The sequence below is a fragment of the Onychomys torridus genome, chromosome 4 (assembly GCF_903995425.1).
Source record: "Onychomys torridus chromosome 4, mOncTor1.1, whole genome shotgun sequence".
NCBI classification, from domain to species: domain Eukaryota; kingdom Metazoa; phylum Chordata; class Mammalia; order Rodentia; family Cricetidae; genus Onychomys; species Onychomys torridus.
In genome coordinates this window covers 86,708,643-86,734,149 of record NC_050446.1, presented here as the reverse complement: position 1 = coordinate 86,734,149, position 25,507 = coordinate 86,708,643, and the positions used below count along the sequence as shown (strand labels likewise).

The window sequence follows — 25,507 nt, the reverse complement described above, 5'->3', positions numbered from 1 at the left end:
ATTTCATACATTATATGAAAATACCTATTGTATTTTATAAGCAGTCTTCATTTGTACAGCTTTTATGTGGGATACAGAGACCATACAGCAGAGAAAACAAATGTAACAGCCTTTGTGCTATGTGCTATGTGCTATGTGCTTCCAGCTCTGGTGGTTCAGCATATTCTGGGACTAGTGTCTCTTATCTGGAAAAAAAACATCAACTTTGGTATAAATAAAAAATTTACACAATTCTTGAATGAAAACACAGTATTTTAAAGTTTAAGGATCAGAGCTAGGCAGTAGTGGCACAAGCCTTTAGTCCTAGCACTCAGGATGCAGAGGTAGGCAGATCTCCATGAGTTCGAGGCCAGCCTGGTCTGTCTGGTCTACAGAGCAAGTTCCAGGACAGCCAGAGCTATACAGAATGACCCTGTCAAGAGAGAAAAGAAAAGAAACAACAAGTACTTGAACAAGTCTATTTGGGGGCTGAATCCTTATCTGGACCTTGAAAGTTCGCATCTGAAAATAGTCCAGAGAATAAAAAATTCTGCAATATCAAAGCAATATTTGATGACAGATTTTGAAAAAAAATCTGACAGTGGTTGTGGTGTTGCTTTTACTGGAACTACAGGTAAACAGCAGCTATATCATTTTGTCTTGTGTTAATTACTGTCTTCAAGGGAGAACATGATTTAATGTTCTGTGAGTGGTTGTATATACTTTCTACTAAAGTTTGGTTTTTAGAAGATATTGTTAGCTTAATGCCTTGACTCAGAGAAAATTATGAAGACAGTATTTAAATATACTGACTTTTAAACTATGTCAAATATAGTACTGGAAAATGTACCCAGTATACTGGATACACAATGTACAACATTCTTTTCTATTGCTATAGTGTTGTTAGTGACTACAGATATAAATTAGAAATGCAATATTTAGGGATAATTTTTGTTTGTTTGCTTTCTTTTTGAGACAGAAGTCTCACTCTGTAGCCCTTGCTGGCCTGAACTTGCTATGTAGATCAGGCTGGCTTCAAACCCACAGAAATCGCTCCCAGTGATGGGATTATAGGCCTGTGCCACCATGGCAGGCTTGGGAAAGAACTTTTTACTGTATACTACTGTCACAAAATAAAAGGGGGACGAGGAGACTATTGGAGAGCATTTTTACAATTTTATGGCTAGAAAAATTAAAGAACAACACATATTAGCAAACATCTATCAATACATGGTACTACTTACATCTGAGAGAATCCAGAAAATAACTCTGCGCTAGAAGTCATGCCGTAAGTTCACTACAGATGAGTCAGATTTGTGGTTCTTACTTTTTTTCTTTCTATGGACAAAGGCCAACTGATAGGACCATTTCATTAAGTAGGAAGATAACCAGGAGTACCTAATGAAATATTAGCTTTAATAATACTTTTTCAAACTCCTTCACTAACCTAAGTAACCAGAAACTTAAATATGATTTCTATTATTAGCATTCAATAGCCAAGAATCCTTCCAATTAATTATGGCTAATGTTAATCATGTCAATTTCGGAGAACTACTGACTTAATGGCTAGAAATACAGCAATGGAGGCAGACAACCATGTTGAGGCTTCTGACATGGCATGTATCGAGCATGTTTAGAGTCATTAGCATTTAGCTCCTTAATAGATCTTAGAGTTTAGTTCTAGTATTGTAACTCCTCAGATACTCACATCCAAATTTCCATATTTCAGGATTTATACATAAAACTGATGCCAATTATTTTTTAAATTGCTGCCAAAATTATTTTAAAAAGCTATCTGCTAATACTTGCTTCCCAATTTTAAGCCTTATTCTGACCATGACATACTACAAAAATCAATTTATCTGTAGTGGGTGCTAATTATTTGATATTGATCCTCTATCACCTCAATAATCTAGCTGTCCCTAAACCTGAAAAAATGCCAGAGTGCAGAAAACTTAAGGTAAAAAAGCTCAAAAAATATAGAGACCCAAACAGGGTAGTTCCTGTTTGGTATTCTATTTAGCAGCACAGTAACAAAAAAGCAACTGAATACAGTAACTGTCCTACGTGAACTGGACAACACAGCAAGTGGCCCTACTGTGTTCTTTGGCTCTCTGGTGCAGATAACCCTATCCTAATTAAAATATAGTATGAAAGGACTTTAATATAAAAAAACATTGAAAAATACTTATTTCACACACCTGTTGTCCAAGGATCTTAGGTCACAACTCAGTAGCTAGGTGCAAAGGCCAAGGACAGAACTGAAGTTATGTGCTATGGAATACTATTTGCAAAGTAAGGCTTCTCCTTTTTTCCCCCAGGTTTATTTATTTACTATACAGTGTTCTGCCAGCATACATTCCTGCATGCCAGAAGAGGGCACCAGATTTCATTAGAGATGGTTGTGAGCCACCATATGGTTGCTGGAAATTGAACTCAGGACCTCTGGAAGAGCAGCCAGTGTGCCTAACTGTTGAGCCACATCTCCAGCCCATAAGGCTGCTTCTTACATTGTTCTGAGCATACAAAATAGAGCATGCCATTTTACTCCATGTCAGCAAACACATTTAGGCATAAACATTCTGTTAAAACAATAGCACTGTTTCTTACTCAATTTTTATTGATACTTCATTTAATTGAACTTCGATTTTTTTCAAAGACACTGTTTAGTCAATAATCTGAACCATATTATTTGATACTATGCAACTAAAAATTATAAGGTATATTAGATCTTATTTTGAATATGTTCCCCTCAAAACTGGAAATCTATATTATCATACAAATCAATCATTCTATTTCTCTTTGAAAAATAAACTTTGTACACCACATTCTTTGTGATCATACACTGAATTTATTAGATGGATACTGAAGGGAAAGTGCAATCTGAAGCCATGGAATGACTTCGTGCATGTGAAAAGTTAATGAACTTAAAAGGATCAGAGACTCAAACTCATTAGTATCACACTCCACCCATGTTAACCTGTCCAAACGGTTCAATAAGACTATGAAAACTAAAGAACTAAGAAAGAAAGGCTGTATTCCCCATCTTCAGGTTCCAGAGATGATGCAGGTTTATGAAATTCTCACATCCTGAAAAATTACTTCTTACATACCTCACCTCTTAACTACAAAATTGCAGTCATCTGGAATGACTCTAGTCTGAGGACATAATAATAATTACTACAACCAATGTTCACTTTGTGGAGTACATAGCTATCTGGAATGATAGCTATACAAAAACAGAATTCGGTGAAAAGTAACACTTTAAACACTTTCATAGCAAGAAAAGATGATGGGGAGGCTTATTAGTAGTCACTGTTTGTGTTAAAGACGTACATTGGAATATGAAGAGAAAGCTGATTTATCTTTTCTGGAAGTTTGCAAGCCTTATTCAAGAAAGATGATGGATGGACCAGGAGAATTCAGAATTCAACTGCAATTCTAAGACAGGTACAATTCAGAACTGTTAAGGTATTCCAGAATTGAGTACACTAATGCTAAAAGTGATTATTAAAAACAACAAAACAGGGGTTGGGGATTTAGCTCAGTGGTAGAGCACTTGACTAGCAAGCACAAGGCCCTGGGTTCAATCCTCAGCTCCAAAAAACCAAACCAAACCAAAACAAAACAAAAAATGCTCGCATACAGTTTGGTGGGATTTCATACTAACCATCAGAGGAGGTAGTGATACAATGTGTTGGAACTTAAAGTACAATGTCAGCATTAACTGTAAACAATTCTGAAATGTGTATGCAACCTTTCAGAACACATGTAGTGAAAAGGAATTAGATTTCATATAAAATTAGAATTGAAAAGCAAAAAATAGAAATATTTAGTAAATTTACTCAAATGAAGTTTAAATGTTACAGAAATGAAAAATATTAGAAATCCATATACAATAAAAAGTGAATATAAATTAGCCAACTCCAAGAACATTTTCAGTTAAACATTCATACAAATACATATTCACCTTTTTCTTTATATAAGGATAACACATACATACAAACATAACATGAAGATTCTGGCAAAAAAAAAATCAGAGATGCTAAAAATTTCTCAAGTTTAAAAAATGGTGTAGAATATATTTCAACAACAACATTCTACATGAATGTAAACCCCTGATTTAATTCCATGATTTTATCATGCCAGAAGCATGGTTGCTTTTAATTTTTAAAAAGAGATATTGGTATTATAACACATTGGCTTATCAATAATTAAGGCATTTGCACACAGTATCAGCGTGGACAAAAAAATTTAATATTACTTACTATGATGTTTTAAACTTTCGAAGTCTTTTCAACAGAAGAAAATAGCTGCACACATTTAAGTGTTTCTTCATAAAACACAATAAAATTAGTGATTGGTCTTTATAGTTCCTGGTTAGAAGTCCTGTCTTGCTTTTGCATACTATAAGTGATATTCTTACGCAGGACTGAGTTAAAACCCAGCAGTTCTTAAGCAATGCTACCAAACGGCCATGGAGATCTGTGTGTAGCAAAGGCAAACGTCTTCAGAGTGCACTTTCACCTCACTGAAGTTGAAGCTGCTCCTTCCGGATATTTCCACTTCAATGTGAAGTAGATTGTTAGGATTTCATTAGTGGTTTATTATGTGGCTTTTTAAAAGAAAAGATTGGTTTTATTTCTTCCACAGTTCACAGTTCTCAGGAGAGACCTACTTCTGGAAATCATATAATCCAGCACTGTTTGAATAGCCAAATACTCTTTAGAAGATGAAATCTCTCAATGCAACTGTAATAAATAAGCATCTACGTCCTTAAAGGATAAAACAGAAACATCCCATTAGTTAATAAAGCAAATACAAACATACACAACCTCTTTCTTTTCTGCTTTGTTTCTTTTTTTTTTTTTTTTTGGTTTTTTGAGACAGGGTTTCTCTGTGTAGCTTTGCGCCTTTTTCCTGGAACTCGCTTTGTAGACCAGGCTGGCCTCGAACTCACAGAGATCCGCCTGGCACTGCCTCCCAAGTGCTGGGATTAAAGGCATGTGCCACTGCCACCTGGCTCTGCTTTGTTTCTTAATTTGCCCTAGTTCCCTTTGTAACCTTTAAAAAGAAGGAAGAAGTTTTATTCAAAAATTTTATCTGCATTTGTTTATCGCAAGGCCTGGAACATAGTACATGTTCAATAATGTTGAGTAAATACTAAGTGAGTGTTTTGATTCCTAGGCTCAAACAACTCCACTTTGTAGTTAACATTTGCAGGAATTCTCTAAGTGCTGTGTATAAATCAAAGCCTGAAGCATAGTTTGACAATATCATTTCTCTCATTTTTAAAAATGAATTATTTTTATGCGTATGAGTGTTTGCATGCTTGTATGTATGTGCATCACATGTACACATAGTGCCAGAAGAAGCCAGAAGAGGACACGGAATCCCTTGGCACTGAAGTTACAGAAAGCTTTGAGCTGCAAAGTACATGGGCACTAGAAAGAGAACCCATGTCCTCTGTAAAAACACCACATGCTTCTAAACACTGAGCCAGTCACCTCTCCATATCCACTCCCTACCCTACAGTCATCTGCTCGGATTTTTAACCTGAAAAAAAAAAAAAGACATAGTGGAGCAGTCAAGAACTGCTGTGGGAGAGGAAGCCACTGTCTTCAGTGATGCCTAAGTGGATAGCTCATAAACAAAACCAAAAGCAAGGTAAAAAGATAGAAAAGTGGAATGGGGACTTAGGAGAGTAGGGTGACTGGAGGTTGTGGGAGGATATGATCAGTACCAGAATGTACTATACACATGTATGAAACTGTCAAAGGAAACATTAATTTTTTAAATGACATATTGGGGGCTGATACTGTAATGAAGACTTTATTACAGACCTTATATTGAACTTAATTGACAATTTTCAGTATTATCATAGTATCTTAAGGTCATGTTTATAAGAAAGCTTTTCCTTTTTAATAAAAAGAGAATTTAAGATAGCCAGGCTTGGCAGCACATTCCTCTGGTCCCAGCACATTCCTCTGGTCCCAGCACATAGAGGGTTGCAGCAAGAAGATGGTAATCTCAACACCAGTGTGCGCTTCACAGTGAGTTAAGGATAGTCCTAACTATCCTTGTTTAAAAAAAAAAAAAAAAAAGCAAAATTCTAAGGAAGCATGCTTCTCAGCTCTACTAAGGTCTTCATAGTAATGTGTATGTATACTTTAAAAACATGAAATGGGGCTGGAGAGATGGCTCAGAGGTTAAGAGCACCGACTGCTCTTCCAGAGGTCCTAAGTTCAATTCCCAGCACCCACATGGTGGCTCACAACCATCTGTAATGAGATCTGGCACCCTCTTCTATATACATAATAAATAAATAAATCTTTAAAAAATTTTTTTTAAAAACCCACGAAATAAAAACTGGGCACTGGTGGTGTACGCCTTTAGTCCCAGTATTCAGGAGGCAGAGCCAGGTGGATCTCTGTGAGTTTGAGGCCAGTCTGGTCTACAGAGCAAGATCCAGGACAAGTACCAAAAATACACAGAGAAACCTTGTCTTGAAAAGCCAAAAAACAAAACAAAACACAAAAAAACAACCCATGAAACAATAAACAACTTCAGGGAAACAGAGTTCTGTTTATAAGACTTTCATCATTAAAGATTCTGAAAAATATTAAGAGAAGATGAATTTGAACAAAGCATGACTATACACCAGAGATTAAAGAAAATCATATTAAGTCAATGATCAGAGTAAAAGTAGTGAATTAAAAAGGAATTCTTAGCCAGGTGTGGTGGCACATGCCTTTAATCCCAGAATTTGGGAGGCAGAGGCAGGAGGATCTCTGAGTTCATGGCCATTCTGGTCTACAGAGTGAGTTCCAGGACAGTCATCGCTACACAGAGAAACTCTGTCTCAAAAAACAAACAAGCTGGGTGGTGGTGGCACGCGCCTTTAATCCCAGCACTCAGGAGGCAGAGCCAAGTGGATCTCTATGAGTTTGAGGCCAGCCTGGGCTACAGAGTGAGTTCCAGGACAGCCTCCAAAGCTATAGAGAAACCCTGTCTCATAAAACAAAAGGATTCTTGCCAAGCATGGTAATACACACTTTTAGTCATAGCATTTGGGAGGCGGAGGCAGAGGCAGGCAGACTTATGTGAGTTTGAGGCCATCCTGGTCTACATAGCAAGTTTCAGGCCAGTCAAGGCTACATAGTGAAACCCTGTCTCAACAAAAACAAAGACAGAGAGAAAGGTGAGGCAGACAAGGAGAAAAGGGATTAAGGAATCTTCTGAGAACAATCATATATAGGGACACATTTAATGCCTGACATCATTTGTTCCTTTTTATATAGGTATCCAAGGAACATTTCATGAGCCAATGATATAAAGATTTCCTTAATCCATACAATACTTTTATTTCCTGGTAAATAACTACTCATGACAGCAAATACCAAGCAGTAGGTAGAAATATATTTATTATCACTAATTCTTTCTGCAATTATAACTATCAATGTCTTCTTGGAGTTTAAATATTAAAATCTAAACTAACAATGTACCTTTTTCCTGTAAAGAGACAAGCATATCAATACAGATCACTATTAAATTCATGTCTAACTTTTAAATTACAAATATAGATTACCTTAGCTATATTACCAGTATATCCTGGAACCAAAGTAAGGTGGTTTTCCTGTTCCCATAATCCATTTAACTGCTGCTTTAAAATTTTAATATTTCTAAGAGGAAAAAAAAGAAAACTGAGAAAGCAAATACTAAGATATGGACTTGTTTTTAATTTATATCAGTAAAAAAAAAAAAATACACTAAAGTCAAGCAACTTCTTAAAGTAGTACATGCCAGGCACAGAAATATTTAGTTACACAAGGATATTTCGTTACAAAAGTAGATGAGACAACAAGCAGGTATTTCTAGCATGTGAACATCTTGAGTATGACACAGAAAATTCTGAGTCTACAAAGATTATAGAATTAAGAGGCCATTAGGGAAGAGAAAGTGTGTGTTTTCAAGACTGTCTGGCTTTTTGTTTCTTTGTTTCTCCTCCTATTTTTTTTTTTAATTTTAATTTTAATTTTATTTTGCTATGCAGCCTGGGCTAGCCTCAAACCTGTGGTCTTCCAGCCTTGGCCTTCCCAGTATTAGAATTATAGGTGTGTTCCACCATGCCTGGCTTGTTTAGAGTCCAGCTCATCTGTGTAGAATCCTCCTCTTTTCAAGCTAAGGCAATATTCAAATCATGATGATTGTAATGGTTTTTGTTTTTGTTTTCACAGAGCTCAGGCAGGATACTTCCATTTCCTACTGCACCAAGAGCAGCTCCTTCCTTCTGACTTTTTGGTACAGTGCATATGAAGGTTAAAGCACTTCTTGAGGGAAGGGCTGAGATTGGTATTCTGTCTTTACACTCTGCACTGAGGAAGTCGGGGCTGAAGACTGTTGAGTTTGAAGATAAGTCTTGGCTACACAATGAGACTGTCACAAAATAAAACAAACAACAATATAAAACAAAAGGTAGTATTCTGGCAGAAGAGATACAGGGAGTTAAGGGGCTCTGTGTGGTTTTTCATAAATAAAAAGCACCCCAGTTTAAGATTTCTCTGAAAACGAAGAGAATAAAATTACACAATGATCATAGGATAAACTCACTACTTTGTTTAGTTAAGACACTTTTCCATGAAATTTCAGCATGAATTATCTTTAAAGCTATACATACCCATCACTTGTAATTTCTGATTTAGATGAGAGTTCTGACCACCACCTTTTTATTACTGCTTGAAGCCAGTTTAAGCCAACTATTACATATCTGAAATGAAATATTTTGACAGAACTTATTTTCATATAACAAGCCTTTAGAAAAGTTCATATTCCCTTGCCTAAAAAGCCCATACACACACACACACACACACACACACACACACACACACACACACACACCCCTCTCCCTTAAGAAAAAGGTATTTCACTACTTTCATGATCTTCTTTACAAAACCATAGTTTACACAGCTGTTCTTAGATACTTTTTGTCACTACCCTTTATTGTTTACATTTCTTTCCTAATCATACTATAAACTCCTTGGAAATAGAAATAAGGCTGGAGAGAGGGCTCAATGGAAAAAGGCACCTGACACCAAACCTGACAGTCCAGTTAATCTCTGGAATTCACATGGTGGAAGAGAGAACCAACTTCTACAAGTTGTTCTGACTCCCTCTGTCACAATAAATAAGATGTAGCTCAGATTTATTAAATTAAAAAACAAAGTATCTAAATAAATAAATAAATGAATGAATGAATGAATGAATGAATAAATAACCAAGTATCATATGCATCCCATGGAGCCCAGTCTCCTACCATGTACTCACAAACACAGAATTGAGAATGTTCAAAGAGAAAAAGGGAGATTTAGATTAGTTCTTACTCTTCAAATTTGCTTTGAAGTAGAGATTTTACTAGAGGCAGTAAGTCTACACAGCAGCCAAGTGAGATATATTGCTTTTCTTCCTGCAAACTAAAGGAAATTCTAAGTTACAAAATATGAACTAATTATAATGTTTTTCTTTAAATCTTACTTTTTTTCTGAAAAAATACTGTTTTTTACCTATTGGTTAGAACAGGAAGGCAATCTACCACAACTCCAAGGTCTTCTATCCTGCGAGTACAAGACAGACACCAATGCTTTAGAGAGCCGAGGTCCTTACTTACATCCATACTACAATTTCCATCCTCCTTTGGAGGCATTCAATACTTACTAACAAACAACTTCAGTATATATCTTGAGTCAAGTACTGAGATATAAAGGGGAAAAAAGAGACAGGGTTTGCTTTCCAATGCCTGAGTGGCTGTAGGGATGACAGTTATTCCGAGAGACAAACAAGTAAAACACACAGAGCAGGATGCTAATGGTAAATGCTACAGAGGAAGAGAAAACAGAAAGAGAGATGAAAGGGATGAATGACATCTTTTTAAAGTCAAACTCAATGAGTCATCAATTAGGTATCCGTAAGGAATATTTGAGAGACTTAAATAAAATGAGGTCATGCTTAAAATTCCCAAAGGGTTCCTTTTTTTCAAATGCTAAGTTTCCCAAATTTAGTTTTACAGATAAGAAAAGAATGATAATCAGAAAAAGTAACAGCTTTGTTCTATCTGATAAGACAGTTTTCTGTATCCTCATTATACTTAAATTGGTGATGAATGTAATTTAAACAATACTGACTCTCTGGATGCTAAATACAATAGTTTAAATTTTTAACCAATAAGAGCCTTTTAAAAGAGTCACTTTTCATTTCTCATTAAAAACTATTCATGTTAAATAAAGATCAAAAAGTTAAACTCACCTCACTAAATAAGCTACAAGTTCACTTATACTTCTCTTTCTCCAGAAAGTCAAAGCTACATTCAATCTCAAATTCCTGCTGAACAAAACTTGGGCCATTGTCTCGTGGTCCTGAGAAACCTGAAAGGCAATCATCCAGTGTGTTAAAACCACACTGAAACATGACACAAACTTTTTTCTTTTTCTTTTTTAATGAAAACAGTCTGGTAGACACAGATTTAAATTATACAAAGGCAATGCCTTATACTGGTCCTCAGAAAGGAATATTACAGTTTGTAGTTGAATACAGGGAATGAGCCAGGCGGTGGTGGTGCCACACCTGTAATCCCAGCACTCGGGAGGCAGAGGCAGGTGGATCTCTGTGAGTTCGAGGCCAGCCTGGTCTACAGAGTGAGATCCAGGACAGCCTCCAAAGCTACAGAGTAACCCTGTCTCGGAAAAAAATTTAAAAAAAAAAAAAAATACAGGGAATGAATGATGTGAACTAATTTAGGACTGTTCCTCTCCTCCCCCTTGCTACCAATTTTCAAAACTCCCAGTAATTTATAAAGTAAGTTATTTCTAGCTGACCCAATTTTATGCATGTAAATACAGGGAAAGGGAAGCATATAGGCTAGTAATCATCGATTGAGCAACACGAGGGAAGGGTGAGAACCTGAGTTCTGTCCTATTAGAAATGTTACAAATGCACCATCTAAATGTATTTTAAAATAAGGTAATACATGGTATGAAAACTTTAGCTCAGGATTATTTAAAACAAAAAGTGAATACTCTACTGGCAAAAGTGTCTGACATCATTCTCCAGAAACAGTTACAGCTACTAAATTGGAATGTGTCTTCCAAATCATGCTTTAGACAATGACAAATAGGTACGTCAAAAAGTTAAAAATAACATTTTTAAAAACTTTTTTTTGCCTACACATGAACATATGAATCTATGAACATTTTCAATGCTAAAATACATAGTGACTTCATTTAACAAAAAGCAGTAGCATATTTTTAGTCTTTACATATCACCATTTATTTAGAATAACTCTGATTTTTCTATTTAAACTGTTTCTGTGAATGTCATGATGTGTGTAAATATATGCATTTGTATAATTGCTTTCCTTAAGAGTTACGTTTACAGTTAGAGGATGTAGTAGCAGGTTTGCCGACACAGGTCTCCACTAGACAGTTCTAAGAACCTAGCAAATGGCCGGGTGGTGGTGGCACACGCCTGTAATCCCAGCACTCAGGAGGCAGAGGCAGGTGGATCTCTGTGAGTTCAAGGCCAGCCTGGTCTACAAAGCGAGTTCCAGGAAAGGCACAAAGCTACACAGAGAAACCCTGTCTTGAAAAAAAAAAAAAAAAAAAAAAAGAAAGAAAAAAGAAAAAAAAAATCAAACAAACAAAACCAAAAACAAACCCCAGCAAATGTACTGAATAGCAGGTTTCAGTGATCTGCCTTTTAAGGCAAACTGTCTTTCCCCCTTTCTTTAAGTTTCTCCTTGCCAACTTGTCATTTTGGGTATTTATGGTAGCCTGTCAGGCATTTCATTCTATTTTAGAAGTTAATTTAGAAACAGGGGAGTGGGGGTTAATCTGTACAACTGTCTTAGGGAATTATCATCATCCAAATATGTATTTAATGGCTGACTATCTGCTAAGAGAATAACACAAGGGGGAAAAAAAAAACAAGAAACCACAACCAAACAAAAGCAACCCAGGAGTACAATATGAATAAAGTTAAGCTAAAAATGACTTACCTCAGAAAAGAAACCACTATATTTTGACGATGGGCTTTCTGTCTGTGAAGACCCAGAATCCACGGCATTAACTACAAATGTTCGACTATCATGGCGCAAGTTTTCAGGCAGATGGCCTGCACAAGCCAGTTCATTTTCTTTATTTGCCATGTCACAGCCCCCGCCTTTAGGGGACTGCTTAGTTCTGTAACAAGGATTTGGAAAGGAACGACGAACAAACTTTTTGTGATAGAGCACCTTGCGCAGTTTATCTGGGCTTTTCACAGCTTGTCCAACTGTTCTGTAAAAAGAATTTATTTTCTTAAGTGAAAAAACGAAAAGGCACGAAGAGAAGTTTTTAAATGAAGGTTTAATTGGCTACATTTTGCAACTGTAATCCACTAAAATTAGAAGATAATAATTTAAAAAGTCAACTCTTATTTTGAAGAGGAAAATAAAAGTTACAAATTATCTGGAAGGCAATAAACAGAATGTGGTAAGTTGTATGACATGAAAATAAAAGAGGATAATAGCTGCTGTTTTTACAATAAAATATTAAAGGCCATTATGGGAACAGGAAAATAGGAACACTTTGAGATACCTAAGGTTTTTCTAAATAACTGAAACTTATTTTCTAATAAGTGAAAAAGTATTCACATTTGAATATTTTAAATTTATTTATTTTTAGCTGAAACATACTGAATTTTGTGTATGAAAAGAACACAACAGAGAAAATCTCAGAGTACAACAGTTTCCAGATCCTTTGAGACTGTCATTATTTTGTCTTTTTTGCTTCCTTACCACTGTAAGAGAAGCAGTTTCTCTCACCATGACAGACTGCCTCAACACAGACCCAAAGGCAACAAGTTCAGACAGAAGTTCTGAAGCCAGGAGCCAAAAGAAATAGCTTTCCTCAAACAGGGTCTTTCCTATGTGGCTCAGGCCAAGTGTGCGTTCCTAATGCTGTTGCCCCAGCCTCCCAAGTGCTAGGGATCTAAGCACACAGTTCCACAATGGCCCCCAAATGTTTCTTCCCTATAAAAAGTCACAGTACTGGGAAGCTAGCTAACAAACACACTATCATAGAATATTTTATCAAAAGAAATATGGTTTTCAGAACAAACAGAAAAATTATGAAAATAGCTATTTCAAAATTTTATCAATTTTTTAGTCTCAATTTAACAGAAGACTACTGTATTTTCATTTCTGTCTCTATTTGGTCTCTTGTTATTTAATTTTATGCTATTTCTGAACAACTCATACTGTACACTTGTAAAAGTGTACAAGGTGAACAAGGACTTCTCTGTAAGGGCCTCAGGGAGTCCCGGGTCCTCAGATCACACCTTGGATACACGTAGTTTAGAAAGCTGCCATCTCAGGAACTCTGGGAGTGCAGGCCATTTTTACTACTTTCTGGCTAAATAATCCTGAGCAAATCACTTTTCCCTCTGACTATTAGTATTCTCTTCACTGTTTAGGAATAATGGCATCTACACAAGGAACAGATAATACTGTTGTAGTAGTACAGAGCCTGACACAGAAAACTGTTTGACAACAAGTTAACTACAATTATAATAAAAAGAATACTTATTTGTTTTGTCTTCATCTCTAACCACTTCCAATATTTTCCAAAAAACTTTAAAGAAGCTCTTACCTACTTATGTAAGCAGCCAACTGTTTTGGAGATTTCTTAACCTGAAAAGTCGAAGTAAATAGTGGTATCATGTTCAGTAGAATCTTTAGTAGAATTATGAAAACTTTATGACTGATGTCAACAATGCATCTTAAAATTCAACAGGGTATTTTTTCAGGCCAATGTTTTCTCTGTCCTAATACCATGGCTTCAACCACTAGGTACACTATACTGAACTTAAAGGGTGCTTAATAAATCAGTTCAAGTTTAATGTGGTGTAAAGCAAATTATTTCAGTGCTAATTAACCTTTCAATGAACAGAAGGCATCTCTCAGTTCCCTGTCAACTAAAACATTTATACTACAGCTTACGTTGGGCGGTGGTGGCGCCACGCCTGTAATCCCAGCACTCGGGAGGCAGAGGCAGGTGGATCTCTGTGAGTTCGAGGCCAGCCTGGTCTACAGAGTGAGATCCAAGACAGCCTCCAAAGCTACGGAGAAACCCTGTCTCGAAAACAAAACAAAACAAACAAAAAAAACAAAAATAGCTTACTTGCCCAAAATGTCTTATAACTTTAGGAATATAATAATAGTCATGCTTCATTAATTCTACTTAATCTAAGAGATTAAACAGATCTGTTATTTAAAGTTTCTTACTTACCTCCTTCATGTTCTTACTAGTGAAATTAGAGATCCTCTTTCTAGGAAGATCAATGGGATGATCCTCAATACTATTAGAGAAGTTTCGTTTTTTAACATGGTGGGTGTCAGATGCCATAATCTCTTAAGTGCCTAAGAAAAATAAAAGTAATAAAGAGAAAAAATTTTAAAAATCGAAGAACCTGATCTTTTATAGCGTGTACATACATACATCAACAGCTCTGTGCTGTGCAAATGAGGCTCAACAGTAAAAAAGGACATACTTCGTGTGTGTGTGTGTGTGTGTGTGTGTGTGTGTGTGTGTGTGTGTGTACATCAAATCTACAATATGCAGAGATTGTGGTTTTCCTAAGAAGCAGTCCAGGCTGACCTGAAACTCAATGTTCCAACTTTGCCATTGCCTCCTAAATTCTATGAATACATGTATGAGCCTTGTTTTAAATATTTCTAAAACCTGAAACACAGAAGCACAACATACAGTATCCCAGGAAATTTAAGGGTCTCCACCTTCTCATGGCTTAGTCTGGAGGTTGTTTTGCTGTAGAGTGAGAAACAAGGCAAGACAAAACTACAGAAGCTAGACTATGAAAGGGTCTCTGAATATAAGCCTCATTGGGGGTGGGGAGAGGAGGCAAAGAATGCCTTCAGTTAGAGACAATGGACTAAACATTTCCAACTACTTCTGTCCTTCTGAAACTTCATTAAAATGAGAAGTAGAGAGTTTTTAAAGGCATAATATTACCATTATGGAGAAAAAGAAGAGGTAAGGGCAACAATTTAGAAACTGCAAAGCCAAAGTGGTAACTGACTTAGAACTGACTTTTCAGTCTCTCTCTCTCTCTCTCTCTCTCTCTCTCTCTCTCTCTCTCTCTCACACACACACACACACACACACACACACACACACACACACACACGAGTCTTAATCTAAGAGTGGTGGCTTATGCCTGGAATCATACATTTGAGAGTAGACACAGAGGATCTCCATAGGTATAATAACAAACAGAGGTGTATAAAGTGAAACCCAGTTTCAAAAAACAAAGCAATTAAAATATTGTTAGAAATTTTAAAATAGGATGTATTAAGACCGAAACAAACATGCAAGCAAACAATAAGAAAAAACATCAAATAGATGGGAATGTAGAGATGGCTCAGCAGTTTAGAGCACTAGCTGCTCTTCCAGATGACCTGGATTCAATTTCCAGCACCCACATGATAGCTCACATGGTCTGCAATTCCAGTTACAGGGGATCTGACATTCTCTTCCTGCCTCAGTGGGCACTGAATGCATATGGTACATAGACATACATGCAGGCAAAACACCCATACACATTTTAAAAAATTAAAAAACAAACCAAAAATCTCAACAGAAGCTGAGAGAATTTTCAGGGTATCTTCCAGAACACACAGGCAAATGATAAAAAGAATAAGAAGATAGGCTTAGGGGGAACCAACATCCAAACAAAAAAGTACAACGAAGAATAAAGAGAGACCAATTAGAAATCAATGAGGAAATTTAAGAAAACTATACAAAACTGAAGGTCACAAATTTCTAGATGAAAACAGCTTCACCTGAGTCACCATAATGAATGAAAACAGACCTAGAAGGTACATCTCCAAATCTCAGAGAATTAAAAACAATCAAACAAGCCGGGCGATGGTGGCTCACGCCTTTAATCCCAGCACTCGGGGAGGCAGAGCCAAGTGGATCTCTGTGAGTTCGAGGCCAGCCTGGGCTACCAAGTGAGTTCCAGGAAAAAGGCGCAAAGCTACACAGAGAAACCGTGTCTCAAAAAACAAAACAAAACAAAAACAAACAAACAAACAAAAAACAACTAGAGAAGGAACATGACTCAATGATTTAAGAGAGTGGATTAAGAAAAAGTGGCCCAGCATGGTGGCATACACTTTTAATCCCAAGACCTGGAAAGCAGAGGCAGGGGATTTCTGTGAGTTAAGAGGCCAGCTTGGTCTACACAGCAAGTTCCAGGCCAGTCAGCACTATAGAAAGATCCTATTACAAAACAAAACAAAAAAGTCCCAAATTCAGGCAACTTACAGTTTCCTATTTAGTCAAATATGAGGGTAGCAATCACTCAAAGTTAAAACAAATTCCTTTCCAGTAGCAAGAATGACAAGATAAATGTATTCTAACATGGATCTAACATCTTTTTGTTTGTTTGTTTTTTGTTTTTCGAGACAGGGTTTCTCTGTGTAGCTTTGTACCTTTTCCTGGAACTCACTTGGTAGTCCAGGCTAGCCTCGAACTCACAGAGATCAGCCTGGCTCTGCCTCCAAGTGTTGGGATTAAAGGCGTGCGCCACCACTGCCCGACTGGATCTAACATTCTAACAGTGTAGATTAGAAGAAACGTATCCACAGGTTTAAGATAAAAGCTGGGCCAGGTGTGGTGGCGCACCATAGCACTTTAGTCACAGCACTCGGGAAACAGAGGCAGGTGGATCTCTTAAGTTTGAGACCAGCCTCGTCTACAGAGTGAGTTTAGGACAGCCACGCTACACAGAGAAACACTGCTTGAAAACCATAAATAAATACTGGATACCCATTAAAGGAAAGTGGGGAGGAGAGAGGGGGCACTGTCAAAGAGCCAGAAGGAATGGCTTACTTTAAAGTGCTACAGCAAACAACCCTCCCTGCCAACCTAGACTTCTATAATCAGAAACACTAGTCATCATGAATGAAGGGGGAACACTGATATTCTCATAGGAAAGAAAATTAAGATCATTCATTCCAGCCTATGAGAATGGCAGAGGGGCTGGAGGAGCAGCTCAGTGGTTAAGAGCAAGCACACACTGATCTTGCAGAGGACCTGAGTTTGGTTCCCCGCATCAATGTCAGGTGGCTCAGAGCCACCTCCTATTCCAGGGGATTTGATGTTGACACCCTCAGGTATCTTTACTCATGTGCACAGACACATACATTCACATAATTTTAAAAGATTTTTAAAAAACTAAGTGGACATTTGTTCTTGAGTTTTAAAAATTATTTTTGGTGGCTGAACATTTTATAACACTATATGAACACGGTTCGAAATATACACAAAGGGAGAGTATTTACTATAACTCTAAGTGGTAGAAGGTAAAGGGAAATTAAGAGGTAAGGTTTCTACATAACGTCATTCAAACTGATAAACTGCCAACACTAGTAAATGGCTGCGTGTGTGATTCCAACATCAATAAAAATCTGTATTAAGAATTATACTAAAAAACTGTAGATAAAATAGAGTAACAATACTCAAGTAACTAATAGAAAAGCAAGGTAAAGAAAAGAAAAACCAAAAATGACTGGCCTAAGCCTAATACACAGCAATTTATCTTATACTTATTTAAAATTTATCATCATCATCATTAGCGTGTGTGTGTGTGTGTGTGTGTGTGTGTGTGTGTACGTGTAAGTCACAGTGTGCCTGTGGAAGCCTGAGGACAACTGTTTCTCTCCTTCTACCATGACATGAGTTCTAAGATTAAACTCAGGTTCTGAGGCTTGTGCAGTCAGTACTTGACCTATCAAGCAGTCTGGATGGCTCTTATGTTATTTAAATGGTGTATACACACTAGTTAAAACACGGAAATTGGCAGAGTAGATTAAGAAACATGACCTACCTATATGCTGTCTATTTTATATTGTCTAGTTTTTGTTTTTTTAGAAAGGGTCCCACTACGTAGCCCTGGCTGGTCTCAAACTCAGAGATCCACCTGCCTCGGCCTCCCAAGTACTGGGATTAAAGGTATATACCACCTTGACCAGTTATATATATATATAGGTGCTGAGTATCACACATGTTAGTCAAACACTTTCCCAAATGAGCTACATCCCAACCACTCATGTAGCATTTTTAAAATGAAAGACACTAATCATTAGAAAAACAAAATCAAAACCACATGAAATACTATTTCACACCCACTAGATAGCTATGCAACGAAGACAAAGGTAAGTGCTGAGAAAGGTGTGAAGAACCTAGGACCTTCAGGTATCACTATGTAAAGTGACATGGCACTGTCTCCCTCCTTTTGTCAGTACTGGGGATGAACATCTAGGGTGACGTGTATGCAAGGTAAGTGCTCTCCCCGTGAGCTAGAACTCCAGCCCCTGGATGTTTCTTAATGTTAAACACAAATTTATCCTAAGAATCAGCAATTCCACACTTTCATATTTACTGAAGGGGAAGGAAAACGTGTTTACAAAAAATCTGTATGCAAATAATGAGCATAGCCAGAAGACAAACGTTTAGAATGTTTATCAACTGGTTAGCAAATAAAATGTGGCATATTTATACAGAACACTACTCATCAGCAAAAAAACGAGTTAAGTACTCATAAATCTGTGTATGCAGGAGCAGTACAGTAAGTAAAAGAGGCCATGAAAGGCACATCATATGACAGAATTCCATTTATATGAAATGTTCATAAATGTAAACTGTATGTACAGAAAACAGACTGTTGGCTGCTTCAGCTGGAGTAGAAATGGAAGTAACTGCACAAGGGCACAAAGCTTTTCCCAGTGACAGAAATGCTCTAAAGATCTATTGGGACTGGAGAATGTTCCATTCTGTACTTAACATTTGTGAATCGTACATTTAAAACCAGTGAGTGTCATGGTGTATACTTTGCATCACAATAAAGCTTTATAAAGGGAACTACCAAAATTGTAAGGCAAAGACTTGTAAAGGCTTTGTAAGCTACACATTCTGTTTTACCCATGCCTCATGCATTTAACAGCACCTTTCCTAGACCATAATATAGAATTGTCCTTCTCCCCCAAAGGTACTTAACAATGCTACTGAAACTAATTTCGAGTTCTCTATGTGCTTTTGAAGTTCTATTGAATAAGACACAAAAAGAGAAGAATCTGAAATAGTACAAAGGGTATTTTTGTTTAACAAGCAAAGAACAAAATAAGTAAGGGCCCTAAAAGAACAAAAGCTAAGAGTAAAAGATCGAGAAGGGAACAATATTCTAACATTACTTACAACTTCTAAACATCAGAAGGAGCACACATTTTCTAACAATCAGTAGCTTGTTTGAGAAAAACAACAGCATAATAATAGAGCTCATGGGATGATTTCTCTTTACATAGTAGCTATCTCCTACCAGAAAGATAAAAAGGGATCTATTCATATACTCTACTACAGTTGCTGCCTAATCAAGCGATTAAACAGCTCAAAGTGTTCAGATACTCTCTGTCTCCTCACAACAAGGAAAACTCATTATACAGGAATGAAACATGTCTAGACTGTTCAAGACCAAGTTAGCTTTCTCTTTACATTAATGTACTATACTCTATTGACTATCCTTACTTTATTTAACTTTGTAATTCCACTTGGCAATTTCTCTACAAAAACAAAACATGGCTGCTGAGAAAGACATTCTTCTTACTACAAGAGTTCCTTCTATATGTGGTTATCTTCTAAGAGTCATGAGGATGAAAATGTGGTCCGTAGCCACCATCTCTTTCCTTCTACCTTCCCTCCTTCCTTTCTCCCTCCTGGATGAATTTTAGTTGGAACTTAAAAAAAAATAATCAACACCTTATAATAATAAAATACATAAATAAGAAATAAATTCAGCAGTGCAATGCTTTAACCACTTGGTCACTTGGTCATATAACCCCAGTACTCAGGAAGCAGAAGGGTCCATCCTTTGCTACACAGAGAGACCCTCTCTCTCAAAAAGAAAACCAGACAAAACCAAATCACTTCCAAAGAATGTCCTGAAAAGTGGATGTTTTAAAACTGGCATTTTAAAGCACAGGGTATTGGAGGGTATACATCAGTGGTAGTGTGCTTGCCAAGCATGCGCAGGCCCTGGGTTTGACTCTCTAGACCCACAACACTTAATAATTAAACAAAAAACCCAAGCCTATTAAAACGGGATAGAAAACAATGTACAGTGTACTGTATAATCCTGGTGTGATGGTTAATCTTAGCTGTCAGGTTGACTATATCTATAATCAATTAAAACCCAAGCAGCTGGACATGTTTGTTGAGGGATTTTCTTGATTGCATCAATGAGTGGAGATCCACCCTAAATCTGGGCCGTACTTCAGGTGGCAGCCTATATAAAATGACATAGAGGAAGGAAGGAGGCTTTTGCTTTTGCCTGGTTGCCCTCATTTTAACTGGCAAGTTCCTCCATCCTGTTCCTGAGACATCCCTTTGCTGGTATTCCAAGAGAGACTGAAAACTGGCAGCCTCTAGGACTCCAGCACCAGACTGGGACTGCTGAGAAATCCAGTATCGGGGACTGAACAGCACCCGGATCCCCTGCCTTTCCTTCTGGAGACATCATAGTTGGATTACTCAGCCCGTAAGCCAATCTAATAAATCCTTTATTGTATTCATTCTATTAGTGCTGTTCCTTCAGAGAACCCTGACTAGATACCTGTTTTTTTAAGGTTCTATTAATCCCCCACAAAGGACACAAGGACAGAAAAAGGCAAATAAGACCCCATCAAATTAAAAAGCTTCTGCACAAAAGAAGCATTTATCAGAGAGAAAAACCTAAGAATGGGAGAAAATATTTACAAATTATATAATCTGACAGGAAGCTAATAATCAGAATACAGGAACTCAAAAACTGAAAGAGCAAAAGAAAAGAAAAATCAAGCAGCTCGATTAAAAATGGATAATAAACTTGATTACAGTTTGGATCTGGAATGTCCCTAAAGTCTCCTGATTTGGAGGAGGTAAGTGTGGAGTCTGGGGGAAGTAGGTCACTGGCAGCATACTTCTTATCTTTTAGCCCCTAGTCCCTCCCCTGCCCTCTTTCTTCTGGGCCACAGTGAAATAAGCAGCTTTGCTCTACAAAGCTCTACAGACTGTCATTTCCTGTCTTGCCACAGGCCCATAGCAATGGGGTCAAATGAACAACTCTGAAACTGTGAGCAAAAATAAATCTTTGCTCTTTTCAAGTAGTTTTCTCAGGTATTGTCACATCAGTGGTAAGCTAACATAAACTCAAACAGACATTTCCCAAAGATAGACAAATAGTCAATGGGAGCATAAAAAGTGCTACTAACATCGCTAATCACCAGGGAAATGCAAACCAAATCACACTGAATTACTATCCTATTCTATTAGGAATGCCTCTTATCAGAAGTACAGAAAGCAAGTGCTGGCAAGGACACACAGAAAAGGGAACCTCTTGGGCTGGTGAGACGGCTAAGTTGACCTCTGACCTATACATGCACACCATGGCACACATGCACTGTATCCACATCCCTTCTCAAATCATACAAACACACAATAATTAAAAAGTTTACAAACCAAAAGATCCCTACACTCCAATGATGTGTATTAGTATAGCCATTATAGAAAACAGTACAGAAATTCTTAAAAAAAAAAAAAACTATCAGATGATTCTGCAATTCCACTACTGAATATTTATCCAAAATGAAATAACCCAGTTTGCTGTAGGTAACTGTACTTCTGTGTTTACTATAATACTATTCACAATAGGCAGGAAAAAGAAATAGTCTGTTTACTAGTGAATGAATGGATAAAGAAAATATAGTAAATGTAAACAATAGAATACCACAGAGGATAAAATTCTACAATTTGTGATCCTGTCTGGAGATTATGGTAAGTGAAATAAACCAAGGACAAAAACACAAGTAACTCATAATTTCCTATGTGGAATCTAATACCACTGATCATGCAGAAGTTGAGAACAGAAGGAAGACCCAGGTTGGTCAACAGGCTGCTCTAAATTACAGGTAGATATGAGTAAGCAGCAGTTCTGGGATGTTAGAGCACAGCAGAGTGACTGCAGGTAACAATTATGTACTGTGTATCTCAAAATTCCAGCAGGAGGAATTTAGAATATTTTCACAAGGGAATGGGTAAGTGTTGGAGGAGATAAATACATGTGAGCCCGATTTCAACAACATAAAATGTATACATGCATCAAAATACCACATGTACCCTATGGATTTTTATGTTACAAAACTGTTTATAAGTACACTTAATTGCCGGGCAGTGGTGGCGCACGCCTTTAATCCCAGCACTTGGGAGCCAGAGGCAGGCGGATCTCTGTGAGTTTGAGGCCAGCCTGGTCTCTAAAGAGAGTTCCAGGTGCAAAGCTACACACAGAAATCCTGTCTTTAAAAAAAAAAAAAAAAAAGTACACTTAATTAAAAACCTAAAAAAGAAACTACCAAACTTTAGTTGGGGATGGGACTTAGCTCAGTGGTAGATTGCTTGCCTAGCATGCTTGAGTTCCTAGTTCAATCCCAAGCACTATAAATCAACAAAACAAAACTTCAATTAAAGTTAGTGCTGAAGGGATTGTGGTCATTTTCTCAATCACATCCAGGTTTTTCTGTTTTCTAAAAATATAAATTATTTTTATTTAAAGAGATCAGTCTTTTTAACTTTTCCAAAATTAGGCCAACCTAATCTAATTTTCTTCCTTCTGCCCACTTGCTTCAGCCTTTTCCTTTGATTCTTCCCTTTGAACTGACTCCTCCCTGTCTGCTTTCAAGCATGCTCCAGTTTCCCCTATCAACTCTTATACTCTTTCTGTTTCCTTTCCTGCCAAATTTCTACAATGAGTGCTTTTTAGCTTCCAACTGGTCTTTAACCCTTTACAATTTTACCTAATTCTGTCCACTCATGTGAAAAAGTCTACCAATGTGACTGCTTGTCACTTAAAACTATGTGGGAGCCAGGCATGGTTACAGTCTGTACTGCAACACTCTGGAAGCTAAAGCAAGAGGCTGTAAATTCAAAGCCAGTCTGGACTACAGAATAAGACTTCGGCTCAAAAGGCAAGAAAATTAAAAAGAAACGAAAGAAAGAAAAGGAAAAAGAAAAACAAATAACCTTTCCATACCCCACTCAGGAAAACAAAAACACCTTCCAGGAACCTTTTAGCACTTGATGCTCACGAAGAGCACCAGGCCAATGGTAAACGCTGGTAAAGCTTCCTCATCACTAGACAGCTGTTACTTCATGGTCCTTCTCCGTTCTGACACAACTATCCTGACTTTCCTTGCTCTTTTCCCTTCTCTGGTTACTTTTCCTTTAACAACTCTTTTCTCTTTACATGAACATTGAGGGGATGTTTTCACAGCTCAGTTCCTCCTCTAGATCTGGGCTCTCTTCTAACTTGTTCTGTACTTAGCTTCCATAGCTGCCACAACTAGTTTCTAATCGACATGATTAAAACAAATCTCACTGGGCATGGTGGCGCACGCCTGTAATCCCAGCACTAGGGAGGCAGAGGCAGGTGGATCTCTGTGAGTTCAAGGCCAGCCTGGGCTACAAAGCGAGTTCCAGGACAGGCTCCAAAGCTACAGGGAAACCCTGTCTCAAAAAACCTAAATAAATAAATAAATAAATAAAACAAAAACAAATCTCTTCAATTGTCAGTCCAATAATGGCACTTCCTAACTACCACATTTGAATTAAAAACACCCCAAATTCTCTCAGACTTATTATTATCAGGGGCTAATTTTATTCCTCTTTCCTTCCTTCCAACAGGTCACTAAGTAGACTTGAACCTTCCATCAAAAAAGCCTCATAGCTTCAAACCTAAATTACTGTAAGAATTATTAGGGGTTTTTCGGTTACAGGTCTTCTACTGATCCCTATAAATCATCCTGCATAATAACAACTGCCTATAGTGTTCATGGAACAACACCAATACAGAATTTCCCAAGTTATGTTTAAATTACATAAATCTTGAGGATGCCTTACTCTGTTCAAGTTAGTCTGGCGATAGTGCATGTTAAATTATTTATTGGAAGTCTATACCTAAAAAGGCTCTGAGACTTCAATTATGTTATCTAATTCTGTGAGAGCCCTTTTTGGCTATCATAGTTTTTGGAAGTGATTTATATATGTATACTAAACTACATAAGCATTGACCACCCTTGTTATCAGGTACCTTAATGTTGTGGGGTACTTTGTTGTGAAGGGTGAGAAGCCAGGAACAGTGGTTCATACCTATAATCCTATGATTTAAGAGGCAGAAGCAGGAAGATCAGGAGTTCACTGCCATTTTCAACTATAGAGCAAGTTTAAGATTAGCCTGGAGTACATGAGATTATTCCCCTTCAAAAAAGAGAAATAAAAATGAGTAGTCACAGCTACTTTTTAATGGGGGAAGAGTAGAGTTGGGAATGTCAAATAATAGCAATTGTATAAATAATCTTATAATAAATCTGCAGTATTTCAGGCTCTTATCTTCTCCCTATGCACACACATACATAAAACGTATACATCTGTACTTTTATTATAGATGAGAAATGAATTAGACCTGAAATCAACAACAAAAATGCAAACAGTGAGGGCTGGATTCTAGGCATCCTCTTTCTACTGTCTATAATCTTAACCAATACACTATACTGCCTCCGAGTTAACAGGAACGAATACATACATAGATGATGCATATACTTTGGAATAAACAGATCTTCTAGCTAATGATTTCTGGTGGACTTTCTAGTCTAAATTCATTTTCTCAAATGTAAAATAGAAGTATTGTGAAGATTAGAATGAGATCATAAACATTATTGCTATTAACACTCAGCATTTACATAAAACATAAATATGTATTAGTGCTTTGGAAAGCAAACTGAACAACAATGGAAAGCATATGAAATATAACCACATCTTGTGCCAAGTTTAGATTGACTAAATAATTTACCATCCAAACCAAGACACTATTGAAAGTGAGAAGAGGTATTATGAAAAATTATGCTAGGACACCAGGCATAAACTAAGTCTGTCCCACACAATCAGGAGGTAGGGCCATTTGTCCTCAGTTCTAATGTTTGCTGTCCTACATCTATTTTTTTCAATAATTTCTTTCTATAAAAATTATCAACTACTCATTATAAAAAATGAATAAGGAGTTGGGGATTTAGCTCAGTGGTGCCCTGGGTTCGGTCCTCAGCTCTGGCAAAAAAAAAAAAAAAAAAAAAAAAAAAAAAAAAAAAAGAATAAACTATAGACACATTATAACATGAATAAACTTCAACTATATTATGCTAAGTGAAGGAGGCTAAAATTAAAAGGCTATTTTCATGACATTCTAAATAGCAAAGGTATAAATGTGGAAGGAAGCATCAATAATCCCCAGAGAGTGTAGGCAGGGAAAAGTTTACTCCAAAAAAAATAAGGAAATTTTTGAGGTAGAGAGATGTTATATACTTTAATATAGTAATGATAGTACCATTATATGCAAGTGA

The 25,507-nt window shown here is 37.0% G+C and overlaps 1 protein-coding gene across 2 annotated transcripts in view; it reads right to left on the bottom strand.

Moving 5' to 3' along the window:
* Window positions 1-3,802: 3,802 nt before the first annotated feature.
* The window catches only part of Katnbl1 (katanin regulatory subunit B1 like 1), a 40,354-nt gene continuing 18,649 nt past the window's right edge, over window positions 3,803-25,507 (bottom strand). The window contains exons 2-10 of one of the 2 annotated variants that reach the window (XM_036186015.1): window positions 14,298-14,428; window positions 13,659-13,699; window positions 12,026-12,305; window positions 10,279-10,397; window positions 9,540-9,590; window positions 9,360-9,449; window positions 8,657-8,746; window positions 7,568-7,661; window positions 3,803-4,754 (exon numbers count right to left, since the gene is read on the bottom strand). In XM_036186015.1, coding sequence (XP_036041908.1) covers window positions 4,722-4,754; window positions 7,568-7,661; window positions 8,657-8,746; window positions 9,360-9,449; window positions 9,540-9,590; window positions 10,279-10,397; window positions 12,026-12,305; window positions 13,659-13,699; window positions 14,298-14,414 — 915 coding nt within the window. In that variant the 5' untranslated portion in view covers window positions 14,415-14,428 and the 3' untranslated portion in view covers window positions 3,803-4,721. Of the gene's footprint in view, window positions 4,755-7,567; window positions 7,662-8,007; window positions 8,416-8,656; window positions 8,747-9,359; window positions 9,450-9,539; window positions 9,591-10,278; window positions 10,398-12,025; window positions 12,306-13,658; window positions 13,700-14,297; window positions 14,429-25,507 lie in introns of those variants that run through there. The other variant, XM_036186016.1, reaches the window with a different exon arrangement.